At 44.9% G+C, this 17,344-nt stretch overlaps 1 protein-coding gene across 1 annotated transcript in view; it reads right to left on the bottom strand.

The window, feature by feature from the left end:
* ARID5B (AT-rich interaction domain 5B) overlaps window positions 1-17,344 on the bottom strand; it is a 207,688-nt gene that overhangs the window by 12,837 nt on the left and 177,507 nt on the right. The window contains exon 8 of the mRNA XM_070752083.1: window positions 16,339-16,436. Coding sequence (XP_070608184.1) covers window positions 16,339-16,436 — 98 coding nt within the window. The remainder of the gene's footprint in view (window positions 1-16,338; window positions 16,437-17,344) is intronic.

Genomic DNA, 17,344 nt, shown 5'->3' with positions numbered 1-17,344 from the left:
GAGGCAAAAAAATCTTAAACCCCGGGTTTGTATCTCGAAAAGTTTGTATGATGAGGCGTTTGTAAGACGAGGTATCACTGTATGAATAATGCAGAGGGGTTCTGGCCACAGAAGAATGGATCAGAGCTAGATTTTGATTTTTATGGGGGGTTTTTGGGGGGAGGGGAGATATTTGGGTTGATTTGAAATAATGTATTTTTGGTTTCCAATTTTAAATTTGGTAGAAAAACCAAGTTTCCTCGATTCAGCATTTTGGAACAACAATCTGTTGGTTTTCTGTCTGTAGAAAAGGGATCCCTTCTGTGATATCCAAGTACACCTTAGCCCAGCGTAGATTTACCAGCATGGAGAACGGTTAGAAAGAACCCAATACAGTGATACCTCATCTTACAAACACCTCGTCATACAAACTTTTCGAGATACAAACCTGGGGTTTAAGATTTTTTTGCCTCTTCTTACAAACTATTTTCACCTTACAAACCCACCGCCGCCACTGGGATGCCCCACCTCCGGACTTCCATTGCCAGTGAAGCACCCGTTTTTCCGCTGCTGGGATTCCCCTGAGGCTCCCCTCCATGGGAAACCCCACCTCCAGACTTCCGTGTTTTTGTGATGCTGCAGGGGAATCCCAGCAACGCAAAAACAGGCTCTTCGCTGGCAACAGAAGTCCGGAGGTGGGGTTTCCCAGCGAGGGGAGCCTCAGTGAAATCGCAGCATCGCAAAAACACAAAGGTCTGGAGGAGGGGTTTCGAGGACTTTTGTGTTTTTGCGATGCTGTGATTTCACTGATGCTCCCTCCGGACTTCCATTGCCAGTGAAGTGCTTGTTTTTGCGATGCTGGGATTATCCAGCAGTGCAAAAATGGGCGCTTAGGCTGGCAAAAGGGGTGAATTTTGGGCTTGCACGCATTAATTGCTTTTCCATTGATTCCTATGGGAAACATTGTTTCGTCTTACAAACTTTTCACCTTAAGAACCTCCTCCCGGAACCAATTAAGTTTGTAAGACAAGGTATCACTGTATTTACTCCCAGGTTTCACCTGGGTGGGTGCTTTTACCCATAACAGCATTATAAAGTACACTTCCTATGTTTAAGTTAATAAAATGTATTATTTAAGGTATAATTGCCGTAACTAGAAAATGTAAACAGTCGCACATTAAAAAACAATTTTTTCCATAGGTGGCAGATTTTGGAACAGCACGGGGCAATTTTTTTTTCCTGCAATAATAAAAGAATAACATTTTCCAGTCCACAGCAGAAACAGTAGGGAAGCCTTTGCTATCAACTGAGCTGCTGATTAAATTCAATGACTGTGAAAAGCAAGATTATCCTTTGCAAAAAAATAATAATAATAATCATGGCCACTTCAAAAAGGGAAAAAAAAAATCCATACAAGCTGATTGAACAAACTGGGACTGCATTAATCCTCACTTAATGCAGCGATAGATGACATTTAATTGCAACTGTTTCCCCCTCCCTTTAAGACATAAGCAAAAAAATAAATAACGTCTCTGTAACTGAATGTTGGTTTAAATAATGCAGCTGCCCGTCCTGAGTTTTTAGCTTTCAGAATCCCCTGATATAATGAAAAATTCAGCATACGCGTCTGCAAGCGGAAGTCAGAGGTCATCAAATCTATTAGAGTAATGTAAGTCATCTGGCGTTCTGCCAGGCTTTTGGAAAAGAAAGAAAAGAAAGGAGAGGGGAGAGGAGAGGAGGAAAAGGAGGAGGGCATCTTTCCTCTCTTACCTTCTCTCTTACAATGAGTTGAATAAGACAACAGACAAAAGCAGAGAAATTGCAGGAATATTTATGGTGTGTGTTTGTGTGTCTGTGTGTCTGTTACTTCTTCACTGCTGACAGATCATAGCATGCAACTCTTTAGGGAAAGTATTGCCAACACACACACACACACACACACACAGAGACAGGATCCTTGGGATTTGAGATTACGTAAAAACAGCAGCCGCAGCCCCAAAAAAAGGCCAGCCAGAAACCATCTTTGAAACATAGAAACATAGAAGACTGACGGCAGAAAAAGACCTCATGATCCATCTAGTCTGCCCTTATACTATTTTTTGTATTTTATCTTAGGATGTGTTGTGATTCAGCCTGAGGCTCCTCAGGGACCGGCTGGAGCTCTGCCGGATCCATGCCCAGAGGAGGAGGACAGTGACCGGGAGGGGGAGGACCAGGGAGATGGGGGAGAGGAACGTCAGGAAGAGGAGGAGGGAGAGCAGCCTGAGACCCCCAAGGGGGGCCTCTCCCCAGCTAGTAGCCTGGATTCATTGGATGAAGACGCACAGGCTATAATAGACATGAGGCAGAGACGTGCAGCTCAAAGAAGGGGCCAATTAAAAAGGTATTTCCATCCCTGAATTGGCAACAGCTGGGTTTGGGTGTGGTTCTCCTCAGCAGGGTTGAAAAGGCAGGCCCGCCCTTACAGTCTTGTGGAGAGTTATCAACTGGGAGTCCTGTGACCTTGCTTCGATTCTTGGCGTCTCTGATCTTGGCTTGTGGCCTAGAAGCCTGAAAGACTTGGGGGGAGGCATGGGTTTTATTATCTCCAGTGTTGTTTTTGCCAGCAAGAATCCTGTTTTATTGCCTGGCCTTCGTGAAACCTCTGTGAAGCTTCATCGTGTTCCTGTCTGTAAGAACAGTTTTTGTTACCTGTGTTTGCTTTCCAGTATATAAACATCCTTTGCTTTTTACAAGTGTGTCTGGATACTCTTTTTGGTTGGTGTTGGCGTCTGGGGGGACCCAGACAGAACAGGATGGATATATGTTTATCCCATATAATATATGTTTATCCCAGGAATGTTTAAATTCAGTTACTGTGGATTTACCAACCACGTCTGCTGGAAGTTTGTTCCAAGGATCTACTATGCCCCCGTTGAGCCACAAGCAGACTCTCGTATCCCAAGAATATTCCCATCTGTTTAAAGCAATATCTCTTGAGAAAGGATGATGGTGTCCCGCCCAAGTCCTGAACAGATCTGATCCTGGAGGCCTGAGCTGATCAATATAGAGTAGAATCTTGGTCATCCGTCCTTCGATAATCCAACGTTCCGGACTATCAAATGTCGCAGCTGCTTGGGGACGTGGCTGTAGGCATTTCTGTGCCCCTAGACACCCCCCCAAACATGGCAGCCATGATGGGGAAGCAAGCTGGGAGGAGGGAAGCAGGTGAGCAAGCAAGAGAGCTGAGGAGTGAAGCCAGTGAGTGAGCGAGAGAGCCAAGGAGGGAAGCGGGCGGGTGAGCGAGCATGAGAGGCGAGGAAGGAAGTGGGCGAGCGAGCGAAAGAGCCGAGGAGCAAAGTGGGCAGGCAAGCCACATACAGTAGAGTCTGGATTATCCGACATTTTCGGCTATTCGACTATCAGCCCGCCCATTTATGTCGGATAACCGAGACTATCTGCTTTTAGTTAATAGGCTTTTCTTGGCCTACATTTAGTTATCTTAGGGCACCACTGCAAGAAGGTTGGAAATGCCTTCACTCAGTAGAGGTCCCCAAACTTGGCAGCTTTATGACTTGTGGATTTCAACTTGCTATTTTTCCGCAATTTAGGACAGAATTCCTGCTTCGCTTGTTGCAAATTCCTTGTGGTTCCTGGTCGACTTCCCCAGGATTTCACTTGGTGCCCAAACCTTTCACTTCTTCCAAGGTTGAGAAGAACATTGTACTCTGGAAGAGGCAGATGGGAAGGAGTGACGGCGAACCTATGGCATGGGTGCCACCGGTGGCACGCGGAGCCATATCTGCTGGCACGCGAGCTGTTGCCCTAGCTCAGCTCCAATGTGCATGTGTGTGCCGGCCAGCTGATTTTTGGCTTGGAAAGAGGCTCTGGGAGGGTGTTTTTGGCTTCCAGAGAGCCTCCAGGGGGATGGGGGAGGACGTTTTTAACCTTCCTTTGGCTCCAGGCAAGCCTTTGGAGCCTGAGGAGGGCGAAACACGAGCGTACTGGGCCCACCTGAAGTTGGGAAACAGGTGGTTTCCAACCTCCAGAGGGCCTACAGGGGGCAGGGGAAGCTATTTTCGACCTCTCCAAGCATTGAATTATGGGTATGGGCACTTGTGCATGCGCAATATGCATGCGCATGCTCTTTCGGCACCTGATGTGCAGGACAAGAATCCTCTTGTTGGAAGGAAGCTCTTTAGGCCACAAAACCATTGGAAGCCGTTAAGAAAGCACCAGCTGTTCGGTTGTGCAGGGACCCTCCTGTCTGCAGATCCTGATTCAAATGTGTAGGATGCTTTAAATATCAACACTGATAAACAGCCCTGGCGCTTATTCCAGGAAGCAGGAAAGGAAATAATCTTCCTCAACTGAGTAACATCCCCAGGTCCACAGAATGCTAGCAGAGAGAAGCTACCAGGTGGGATGGTAGCATTATGCAATACGATTATGTGGCCGGAAATAAATCTGCATAGTGCAAGAAAGGCCTTATCTAGTTAAGAATAGAAATATTCAGATAAGGGAAGCCACTAAGATAGATGCAAAGAAACTGAGGTTGGGCTTGCATCCTGCAGTCCTAATTCATAATACGATTTGCGATATTTTCCCTTGGTATGTTCTGTGACCCAGTTCCATAGGGCCTAGTCAACAAATGATGAAATTGTGATTTAGCATGAGGGGTACATCCATTGGTGGGCTGCAACCGCTTTAACAACCGGTTCAGTGATCGCACGCTTTGTGCACACTCCTAACAAACTTGCATATTTATTTTATTTATTTATTTTATTAATCAGATTTGTATGCCACTCCTCTCCGCAGACTCGGGGTGGCTAACAACAATAAAAAGACAATGTAAACAAATCTAATATTAAAAATAATCTTAAAAACCCCAATTTAAAGAACCAACCATACATACAAACATACCATGTATAAATTCTATAAGCCTAGGGGGAAGGGAAAATTTCAATTCCCCCATGCCTGGCGACAGAGGTGGGTTTTGAGGAGCTTACGAAAGGCAAGGAGGGTGGGGGCAACTCTGATAGTGTTCAAATATACAGTGGTACCTCTACTTACGAACTTAATTCATTCCGTGACCAGGTTCTTAAGTAGAAAAGTTTGTAAGAAGCAATTTTTCCCATAGGAATCAATGTAAAAGCAAATAATGCGTGCGATTGGGGAAACCACAGGGAGGGTGGAGGCCCTGTTTCCTCCCAGGAGATTCCTAGAGAGACCCAACGGAGGCTTCTCTCCGCCTTTTCCGGCTCTGTTTCCTCTCAGGAGATTCCTAGAGAGGCCCCACAGAGGCTTCTCCCCACCTTTTCCCGCCCTGTTTCCTCTCAGGAGATTCCTAGAGAGGCCCCACAGAGGCTTCTCTCCACCTTTTCCGGCCCTGTTTCCTCTCAGGAGATTCCTAGAGAGGCCCCACAGAGGCTTCTCTCCACCTTTTCCGGCCCTGTTTCCTCCTAGGAGATTCCTAGAGAGGCCCCACGGAGGCTTCTCCCTGGCTTTTCTGGCCCTGTTTCCTCCCTGGAGATTCCTAGAGAGGCCCCACGGAGGCTTCTCCCCGCCTTTTCCGGCCCTGTTTCCTCCCAGGAGATTCCTAGAGAGGCTCCACGGAGGCTTCTCCCTGCCTTTTCCGGTTACAGTTTTGGAGGCTCGGGTTTGTAAGTGGAAAATGGTTCTTGAGAAGAGGCAAAAAAAATCTTAAACACCCGGTCCTTATCTAGAAAAGTTTCCAAGTAGAGGCGTTTGTAGGTAGGGGTACCACTGTACAGCAATTTGAAGCTCAGCCGCTTCCCTTTTAAGGCAGCCCTGGTAAGTAGAACAGTGGAGGTGCAGAAATCAGTTGTGTCGTGTGAATAAGCTGAGCCAGAAAGAAGGAAATATAGGACAGGATAGGGCAGGGGCTGGTGGGCGGGGCCAGCTGATTATTGGAACTACCGATTCCCCTGAACCAATCCAAGTCGCCAGCAGCCCACTACTGGGTACATCTCTCTAGGCAAAGTTGATGCACAGACCAAAGCTTAAAACCACCAATGCAAAAAATCTGGCCCTTCTCCATGATCCTTCCAGGAATACCGAGAGGGACAGCTTGGCCTGTGTTTTAGGGTTATAGCTTGAACGTGACTTGAAATTTCCCCCAGAATTCCAATAGGCATCAAACAATTGAGATACGAGGTCTCCAAATCAACACACTGGGTTTTAAACATCAATTTCAGTATTTCAGATTTGACAGGTGGCATTTGACAGCTTTCATAAGTTGGCATGCAATGGCACTTAGGATTTGACAAGATTGATAACTGGGTATGCAACAGTATTTAATATTTTTGTTTCATTGTGATGAACTGCATTTGAGAGCTGGCGTGTGACAGCATCTAGCATCTGCTGCTATTATTATTATGGCTGGTCACACAGCCATCCAGATGCCCAGACCTGTCCAATTCTCAAGTTCTTTCTGGACCCAGGAGAGGCAAGAAGGGGATGTCGGATGGCCTTAAAGGTGTCATCACAGGATATACGGTAAGTTTTTTCTGGGTAAAGCTTGCCTTTTGCAATTAACTGATCCTGATTTTGTCAATGCTACTGATATTCTTATCAATTTCACTGATTAAATTTGCCATGAGATGCCAATAAATGTTAAGCATTTAAACCAAATGCAGTGTGAGATTTCAGGGTCAAATGTGCCTTTTACAAACGAGAAAGGCAGAATGAACCATGTCAAGTTCAGCTCCACTTGTTTCTTTCCTTCAAAACATCTGGATATCATTCCCATCTTTCATCCTAGAACAGAGGTCTTCAAACCTGGCAACTTTAAGACTGGTGGACTTTGATTCCCAGAATTCTCCAGTCAGCTAAGCTTCAGAGCAAAGAAGTGGATCTACTCAAGAACAAATCCTTTGCGGTTCCTCTGCATAGTCACACACACACACACACACACACACACACACCAGCAAGGAGAAAGCAAATCAGACATGATTAGGTCTAATGGATGAGTTTGGTAGCTATAGAAATTAATTGATTGACTGACTGAATAAATAAATAATATGGAATTTGCACCATACATTTTTATGTATGTTTTCTTCACAAGAATTAAGCATTAGATCTACAGGTGAAACTTCCTGGTCGGAGGACGTCTTTGTGACGTCAAAGCTCCGCCCATGGAATTCCCTATTGGGATTCCCCACTTCCATTTCAGCCTCCAGATCGGCCGAAAAACGTCGCTGCCGATCGCAAAAACGGTGCTCCGCCGGGCGCTGCTGCCCTGCTGTAACCTTTTGAAACAGCTGGGCGTTTCTCGGTGGCCTCCGGAACCTGAACCCGAACCCGAACTTTTGTCGAACTTCCGGGTTCGGCGTTCAGGAGAACGCCGAGAAGCCCCCCGGCTGTTTCAGAAGGTGACAGCTGGGCGGCGGCGCTTCTTGGCGGCCTCCCAAACCCGAAAATTTCGGGTTCAGATTCGGGTTCGGGAGAACGCCGAGAAGCCCGCTGGCTGTTTTAAAAGGTAACAGCCGGGCGGCGGCGCCCAGCGGAGCACCATTTTGCGATTCTCCCCCCTTGCACGCATTAATTGCTTTTACATTGTTTCCTATGGGAAACATTGTTTCATCTTACGGACTTTTCGCCTTACGAACCACCTTCCGGAACCAATTAAGTTCGTAAGACGAGGTATTACTGTACTGAGTACATATGCATGCTTATACTTTTCAGAAGTCTGATATTGTTCTATGTACAATCCTTGATTGCATGTAATATTCTAATTTTCGGAGATGTGGGATTTGGGGTTTTCATGAGTTGTACCCCATAATCATCACAATTAGGAGGTGGTACACAAATCACGGCTTGATTTTTATTGAAGGTATATGTGATGTATGTTATGGTTTGTTAATGTGGAGGAAAAAATAAAAAAAAAATGATTGAAAAAAAAAGATTGATCTTGTTTGGATACGGTAATCTTAAACATGCGAGACTGATATGTTTGGACAATAGAGTTCAGAGGCCTAACTACTAATACGTCTCTGCAGGCATGAACACACCTGCCGAGGCAGCTTGGTACATCTGGGGCTACTGGGGTCTGTCTAGCTGTGCCAGCTTGCCTTCACCTAAGGCAAGCGGGGGCAATTATGTCAACACTTTTGAAGATCTGCTGAGGGTGCTTTATTAGAAGCAACAGACTCCTGTTGTGGACCTGGGTTTTCATCCCTATCCAGACTTTTTAACCATCTGCTCCCCACTCTATGAAGGGGGAACAAACCTCTCAATGATTTGTATATGGGCTCAGACCTTTAAAATATAGTGTTCCCTCTCTTTTCACAGGGGATGCATTCCAAGACCGCCTGCGAAAGTCGAATTTCCGCAAAGTGGAGATGCGGAAGTAAATACACTATTTTTGGCTATAAACAGTATCACAAGCCTTCCCTTAACACTTTAAACCCCTAAATTGCAATTTTCCATTCCCTTAGCAACCATTCAGATTATTATTCACCATGTTTATTTATTAAAGTTTACTAAAAAAATATTTATTAAAGCCAGACGAAACTTTGGCAATGACATATGACGTCATCAGGTGAGAAAAACCCGTGAAGTATTTTTTAATTAATATTTTTGAAAAACCATGGTACTGTATAGACTTTTCTCGAAGTTTGAACCCGCGAAAATCGAGGGAACACTGTACAGCTTTTCCTTAATTTACAGTTCATTTAGAAATATTGAGCTCCCATGACAATATATAATAATCAGATAATATATTATAATCAGATAGCTGTGGGGGGAAACTTATGGTTTATTCAGGGAAATGAAAGTCAGTGGTCATGTATTTTGCACAGAAGTCTAAGAAAAGGCCCCGGAAATAACCACATCTGATTTTAATATCACTTTTCAGATATATTAGACTGCAAAGAATAACTCAGGCATTAACCAGCCACCTTTAATCCTTGCTAAACCTGGGATAAACCAAGACTGGCGGAAGCTGTGCACGGACGCACCTCAGGATGCGCCGGGGAGAGGGCACCAATCAGAGCAGCTTCATCTCACAAAGCAGGAGGCCTTCTGGTGACCCCAATGGAGGAGAATTAAAGCAGCACAATCGACATAGTGCCTTGTGCGCTTTGTGGGTGTGGGACCAGGTCCATAGCAATGGTTCCTCTCTGGGAGAACGCATACAAAGTCATCACCGCCTCCTGCCGCATACCTCACAGTGATTGATTTTAGAGCCTACAGTGTTGGCCTTCTCTGGGTCCCGTCAACCAAGCAGTGTCGGTTGGCGGACCTGTGGAGGGATGGCCTTCTCTGTGGTGGCCCTGGCTCTTTGGAATCAACTACCCGCCAAGATCCGTACCACTTCCACCCTACTGGACTTTGGAAAGGCCTTGAAAACCGGCAGGCCTGGGGGCCGTGAGAACTGACATCTTAATTCCAGCCCAGACATGATTGATTGGGATATTTGAGGGTATGACTGTAGTTAGAATATTTAAGGGTTTTTTATATTATTATTGTTGTTGTTGCATTTTATCCTTTTTATATCGTCTTATCTTACACTAAGGCTTCCTGAATCTCCACAAACTAACTAACTAACTAACTAACTAACTAACTAACTAACTAACTAACTAACTAACTAACTAACTAACTTCACATTGGTGACAGGAAGGGCATCTGGCCAGTACACACTCAGCTCTACTCAGTTGCCCAGACACCACTCCTCAAGGGATTATGGGGTCATTAAAAGAAGATGGTGACAACCACCTGTAATCTAAGCATCTATGTAGATTACTAATGCACTACAGGCAACAGCTGGGACTGATGCTGAAATGACAGAAATGAAGAGGGGGGAAGCCAAATTGGTCCGGCAAAGACCTTTTGGGGAAAGGTTTGCACTGACTGAAGACAATCAATAGCAGCTGAAACTGCAGCAATTATTCCACATTTGTGGATAGTAAAGGATTCCACAGAAATGTCCACTGAGAGACTTGCACTTACACTCCTTAAGAAGGTCCACCAAAGGGGCCTAATGCATGTCAAAAAAAAAAACACTTAGGAAACTCAAAAAAATGCAAATGTTTACTGTCAGGCAGCCACAACAATGGAAACAGGAATATGTCAACAAAGTGTTCTGAAAATCATATTTTTTGATCTCTCTGAAGTTCAGAGCTGCCTCCACAGTACAGACCCCCCCCTCTCTCTGTCTTTCTTTTTACCTCCGGAACCGCCTGCTACCGCATGAATCCCAGTGACCGATAAGGTCCCACAGAGTTGGCCGTTTCCGGGTCCCGTCGACTAAACAATGTCGTTTGGCGGGCCCCAGGGAAAGAGCCTTTTCTGTGGCGGCCCTGGTCCTCTGGAACCAACTCCCCCCGGAAATTAGAACTGCCCCCACCCTCCCTGTCTTTCGTAAACTACTCAAGACTCATTTATACCGTCAGGCACGGGGGAGTTGAGATAGCTCTTCCCCCTAGGCCATTACAAGTTATGCATGGTATGTTTGTGTGTATGTTTGGTTTTATAATAGGGGTTTTTAGTTGTTTTTTATTATTGGATTGTACATGTTGTGTTTATTAGTGTTGTTAGCCGCCCCGAGTCTGCGGAGAGGGGCGGCATACAAATCCAATAAATCATTATTATTATTTATTAGATTTGTATGCCGCCCCTCTCCGCAGACTCGGGGCGGCATACAATTATACAATTAGAATAGAATAGAATAGAATAGAATTTTTATTGGCCAAGTGTGATTGGACACACAAGGAATTTGTCTTAATTTGAGGGTTAAAGATGGCAGAATGGGAGGCAGGTTTGGAGAGAACTGAAGATGGGGAAGTGGAAGACGGGGAGCCCCAGGCTGGATAGGCCATGATTCCTCCTCCTTTCTCATAATTTTGAACAGGAAGCTGATGGTCTTCAGCCTTGGGACTGAACCCACCTGCAGGTCACTCGCAACTCAGAGAATGAAGAAGATGCTAAGTCACACTTGGCTTCTCACAAAGATGTGGTAGCATCTGGGAAGGGTTTCCCCACTTTGTCCTCTCCTTGCCCAAAAGCTTTTCTGACTCCCCTCCCTGGACTACACATGGCCGTCCTAGGGGTCTTCGTCCAGCTCCTCCCTGGAGCTAGCCCTGCTTAGCTCTCTCTCTCTCTCTCTGTGCAAATAATTATTGACCAATCAGTTCAGATGTTCATAACCTCGTATGGGATGGAGGCATCTGCCCCTTTACTCATTGTGTAAAGTCAGGCAGAGGAAAAACTCATGATTGTTGTAATGCATTAACCTGTGTTTCTGCTCTCGTTGATAGTATTTGGGGAGATCCCATGAAACCAATTGTTATTATGGAGGACAATGTTTCAGTTACGTTCATATCTGAAACTGAATATGTTGGAGCTCGTTCACGGCACATCGACATAAGATATAAGAATGCAAGAGAATACGTAAAACAAGGATTCGTGAAATTACACTATGTGCCCACAACTGAACAAATTGCTGACTTGCTGAATAAACCATTGCCAGCTGATCAACACGAATACCTATCCAAGAAAATGTGCCTTATGTGAACCAATGTCCCTGATGACTGAGTATTGACAGCCCCAGAGACATTCAGAGACTTTTAGAGTTATTCAGTAATTAAATAGTTAACCGTGTGTGTGTTTTATTAGCTCTTCCTATCATGATGTAAAATCCTGCCACATCATTCATGCATCACTTCCGTCCCCTCCAGATCCTCCATATTGTATCTACACATTCTTTGTTAACTGCCATGATGGAAGACGTATTTCATATGCCTCCTAAGGCATTCCTTGGTTTTTTTACTTTTGTAATAAAAAGAAACTTCATTTGAAAGCAGATTCTTTCTTAAATCCATCGACTCTCAGAAATGATTTATTATAGTCCACGCAGGCTGTAATTTATCGCTATATTTCTGTCAAGGATGGACTCTAATTTCCCCTGGAGGTGACTGTCCAAGGCTGGCCCCAGATAGGAAGGGCCCGAAATTCCCCAAACCCAAAGGAGATCAAAAGACATCCCGGCCTCCCTTTCTAGGCAGCTCCCTCTCCCAGCTCCTCCCTCCCTCCCTCCCTCATTCATTCATTCATTCATTCATTCATTCATTCATTCATTCATTCATTCACTCACTCACTCACTCACTCACTCATTCATTCATCTGCCTGCCCGCCTACCTATTTATTTGGCTTATAACAATATACAGTGATACCTCGTCTTACAAACGCCTCGTCATACAAACTTTTCGAGATACAAACCCGGGGTTTAAGATTTTTTTGCCTCTTCTTACAAACTATTTTCACCTTACAAACCCACCGCCGCCACTGGGATGCCCCGCCTCCGGACTTCCGTTGCCAGTGAAGTACCCGTTTTTGCACTGCTGGGATTCCCCTGAGGCTCCCCTCCATGGGAAAAACCACCTTTGGACTTCTGTGTTTTTGTGATGCTGCAGGGGAATCCCAGCAGCGCAAAAACGGGCACTTCGCTGGCAACGGAAGTCCGGAGGTGGGGTTTCCCAGCGAGGGGAGCCTCAGTGAAATCGCAGCATCGCAAAAACACAGAGGTCTGGAGGTGGGGTTTTGAGGACTTGGGTGTTTTTGCGATGCTGCGATTTCACTGAGGCTCCCTTTCCTGGGAAACCCCACCTCCGGACTTCCGTTGCAAGCGAAGCGCTTGTTTTTGCGATGCTGGGATTATCCTGCTGGGATTCCCCTGCAGCATCGCAAAAACACAGAAGTCCGGAGGTGGAGTTTCCCCTGGTGAGGAGCCTCAGGGAAATCTTAGCAGTGCAAAAATGGGCACTTCGGCTGGCAAAAGGGGTGAATTTTGGGCTTGCACGCATTAATCACTTTTCCATTAATTCCTATGGGAAACATTGTTTCGTCTTACAAACTTTTCACCTTAAGAACCTCGTCCCGGTACCAATTAAGTTTGTAAGACAAGGTATCACTGTATTTCCTAAGCAAACCAGGCTTCCTATCAGAATGTGACAATTGCCCTTGATGAGGGCCAGCACCTCCCTCGTGCCTGTGTGGCCAATGGATCAAAAAACTGGCTGGTGTCCCATGTGAAGAGCTCAGCACAAGCAGCTTCACCCCCTCCAGTCCCACCGGTTAGTGATCTGGAGCATGAGATCACATTCTGCTTTCCGAGCTTGAAAGGGACCATGTTTTATTAATGGCTGTAATTTTTTTAATATAAAAAAAATTCTTTTCAGAAAGCAGCACAGCCGTATCATGTTGTCTGATGTATGTTGGATTACCCAGCTTTGGAAAGTGTTATTAACTCAGGGTATAAAAATCAACGCTTATAAAACTGCAAGTCTTTTGCACTTTGAAAGATAAATGGCTGATAGCTATAGAAGGAAAAAAGAATAAGGAATATGGAATGGTCCCATCAATCACAATGCATGCACGCAAACACACACACAAACACATACAAACTCCAGTGTAACAAGCAAGGTAATTGTTGCTTCATTTACATACATCTGCATATATATATATGTATTTAAAAAAGGCAGCCCAGAGCGAATCAAACCTTTAAAATATCTCCCAGTGGTGCCCTGTTGATTATCTTGGTTATGACCTATAAAGCCCTTCATGGCATTGGACCAAGATATCTCTGGGACCGCTTTCTGCCGCATGAATCCCAGCGACCGGTTAGGTCACACAGAGTTGGCCTTCTCCGGGTCCCGTTGACAAAACAATGTCATCTGGTGGGACCCAGGGGAAGAGCCTTCTCTGTGGCGGCCCCGACCCTCTGGAACCAAATCCACCCAGAGATTAGGATTGCTCCCACCCTCCTTGCCTTTCGCAAACTTCTTAAAACTCACCTCTGCCCTTAGGCATGGGGAAATTGATTCCCCTGGGCCATTCCCGCTTTACGTATGGTTTGTGTGAGACATATGATTGTTTTTATATTAAGGGTTTTAAATTGTTTTTAACAATTGGATTTGTATATATGTTTCATCATCACTCTGCAGCCTGCATTGGCTGCCGATCAGTTTCCGGTCACAATTCAAAATGTTGGTTATGACCTATAAAGCCCTACATGGCATCGGACCAGAATACCTCTGGGACCACCTGCTGCCGCATGAATCCCAGCGACCGATTAGGTCCCACAGAGTTGGCCTTCTCCAGGTGCCATCGACTAAACAATGCCATCTGGCGGGACCCAGGGGAAGAGCCTTCTCTGTGGCGGCCCCTGCCCTCTGGAATCAGCTCCCCCTGGAGCTGGACTGGACTGCCCCCACCCTCCTTCCTTTCGCAAACTTTTGAAAACTCATCTATGTCGCCAGGCACGGAGGAATTGATATATCCTTAGCTGCCTTTGATTTTATGGATGGTGTGTTTGGGCTGTATGACTGTTTTAATAGGTTTTTTTTAAAAGACTGTTTTAACATTGGATTTGTATATGATGTTTTATTATTGTGAGCCGCTCCGAGTCCTTGTAGAGGGGCGGCATACAAATCTAATAAATAATAATAATAATAATAATAATAATAATAATAATAATAATAATAATAATTAGTCTGAAATGATGTAGGGGAATTGGAGTAGATGACCTACAAGGCAGTGATGGCCTCCTAAGGGTACGGTCAGGTACGCAGAACCGGTAGAAAATTTTTGATTTTTTTTCTTTCTTCCCCTTCTGGGCTGTAGGTTTGTTTTTCCTATCACAGTAAATGAGGTTGAATGTGTATAATTTTAGAAGAGCTGTGCGTGCGTGTGTGTACATACACATTGAGATTGTATAGTAATTTATATTTTCGTGTGCCTGTGTGTAATATGTATGTACACTTATGGCATGTATACATAGAATTAAATAGTATATTTTGGATGTTCAGTATTAGTAAATTGATAGGGAAATTCATTGATTTATTTTATTTATTTATTAGATTTGCATGCCGCCCCTCTCCGTAGACTCGGGGCGGCTCACAGCAACAATAAAACAATGTACAACAAATCTAATAATTTAAAAAACACTAAAAACCCCATTATTAAAAGCAAACATACACACAAACATACCATGCATAAACTGTATAGTTATCTCAACTAGCAAATCTCAACTAGCAAATGCTCTGTCCTACACATTGGGAAGAAGAATCTGAACTCCAAATACGAACTGAATAATCAAATTATCACAGATAATCCCCACTCGGTTAAAGACCTTGGTATACTAATAACAAAAGATTTAAGTGCCAAAGCCCACTGCAACAATATAGCCAAGAAGGCTTCAAGAGTTGTAAACCTAATCCTACGTAGCTTCTGCTCTGGCAATCTCACACTACTTACCAGAGGTTACAAAACTTTTGCCAGACCCATCCTCGAATACAGCTCATCTGTTTGGAACCCATATCGCATTTCAGACATTAACACCCTTGAAAATGTCCAAAGATACTTCACCAGAAGAGCCCTTCACTCCTCCACTCGAAATAGAATACCCTACGAGACTAGACTTTCAATCCTGGGCCTAGAAAGTTTAGAACTAAGACGCCTTAAACAAGATCTAAGTATTGCCCACAAGATCATATGCTACAATGTCCTGCCTGTCGGCGACTACTTCAGCTTCAACCACAACAACACAAGAGCACACAACAGATTTAAACTTAATATTAACCGCTCCAAACTTGACTGTAAAAAATATGACTTCAGTAACCGAGTTGTCGAAGCATGGAACTCATTACCGGACTCCATAGTGTCATCCCCAAACCCCCAACACTTTCCCCTTAGATTATCTATGGTTGACCTATCCAGATTCCTAAGAGGTCAGTAAGGGGCGAGTACAAGTGCACTAGAGTGCCTTCCGTCCCCTGTCCTATTGCTCTCCTATACCTTTCCTATACCTATACCTTTCCTATACCTATACCTTTCCTCTATTCCTATATCTCTTCTTCTATTCTTTCATTGATATGTTCTATTCCTATATCTTCTTTTCTATTCTTCCTTAGATATATTTTACTATGAGTATCTCCTCTATAACCGTCATCATGTATTTTACTATGTGTATATTGATATATACCCACTAAAACCCTCATTGTGTATTGGACAAAATAAATAAATAAATAAGTAAAATAAATAAATTATTATTGTTCTGTTGCTCTGAGCCGTCCCGAGTCTTCGGAGAGGGGCGGCATACAAATCTAACAAATAAATAAAATAAAACAAATAAAATCTTGCTTAATTGTTAGAGCTCCGGGCTAATAAAAGCTTTGGAGACATGAAAGAAGTCAGAAACCAGCCTTTTGTTTTCTGACTTGAAGAAACAAACGCAGGTGGAAATCCAAACCTTCACAGGGACTTGTGCCAACTCCAGCCAATTCTGACCAAAAGACTTTGAGGTTCTCCAGTCGAATTGTTCTTCTTTATTAGGCAAGCATTCCAGGGATGCTCTCTTACCTTTCGTAATGTCTCCGTGTGCAAGTGGCTGCGCTGGTGCTCCCGGGATTTCCACCCAATTCGTCGTAAACATGTTTCCATTGTCGACGCGCTGTGATCTGCAAAAGTGGCAATGTAAAATTTGGAAAATTTAATCTCGCATCTTCACATATTGTGTGTGTGTGTTTGTGTATGCGTGCAGCAACAAACATACATGTGAGACATATAGAACAGCAGGAAACAAACCATTAAAGCCAGTTCAAAATAAGCTAACATGGATCCCTACAGTAGTACAGTGATCCCTCGATTTTCACGGGGGTTGCGTTCCCAGACTGCCCGCGAAAGTCGAACTTCCGCGAAGTAGAGATGCGGAAGTAAAAACACCATTTTTGGCTATGGACAGCCAAAACCTACCCCCGCGCACCCTTTTCCAAGGCTGCGCAAGGAGCCGGGCTTGAAGTTGGGGGCGGGGAGCGACGAAAGTGCGGAGGCCGGCAAAGATTGTTTTGAATGTCGGCCGCCCCTGTCCCCCCCAGCGCCTCCGGCCCCCTTGCCGCTATCCCCCGCCCGCCTGATCCGCCCCTCTCACCAGCTTTCTTGGGCAGGGGTCCTCCTGCAGCAGCGCTGGCGGCTACGGCTTCTCATCCTCCTCATTCGGCCGCTAGCCGCTCTGAGCACTTTGAGAATGCCCGTCCCGCCCCTCTTGCAGTCCCTTAGCTGAGAGCGCTTTTGTCCCAGCTGTCAGCGAGGGGGCTGCAGGAGAGGTGGGGCAGGCGTTCTCACAGAGAGAGAGCAACAGACAGAGATAGAAAGGAGAGAGGGAGAAAGAGAGAGACAGAGAGAGAGAGCAAGAAAGGGGAGGAGAGTGGAAGGTAGAGAGAGAGAGAAATGATAGAAAAAAGGGGAGAAAAAAAGAAACGAGAAAATGATTGAAGCAGAGAAGGACAGGAAAGAGAGAGAAAGAGAGAGAGAGAAGTGACTCTTTGTGATGACGTATGATGTCATCGGGTGGGAAAAACCGTGGTAT

The sequence above is a fragment of the Erythrolamprus reginae genome, chromosome 5 (genome assembly GCF_031021105.1).
Source record: "Erythrolamprus reginae isolate rEryReg1 chromosome 5, rEryReg1.hap1, whole genome shotgun sequence".
NCBI classification, from domain to species: Eukaryota; Metazoa; Chordata; class Lepidosauria; order Squamata; family Dipsadidae; genus Erythrolamprus; species Erythrolamprus reginae.
Note: the sequence above shows the minus strand (reverse complement) of the source record. Positions and strands in the feature narration are given on the sequence as shown.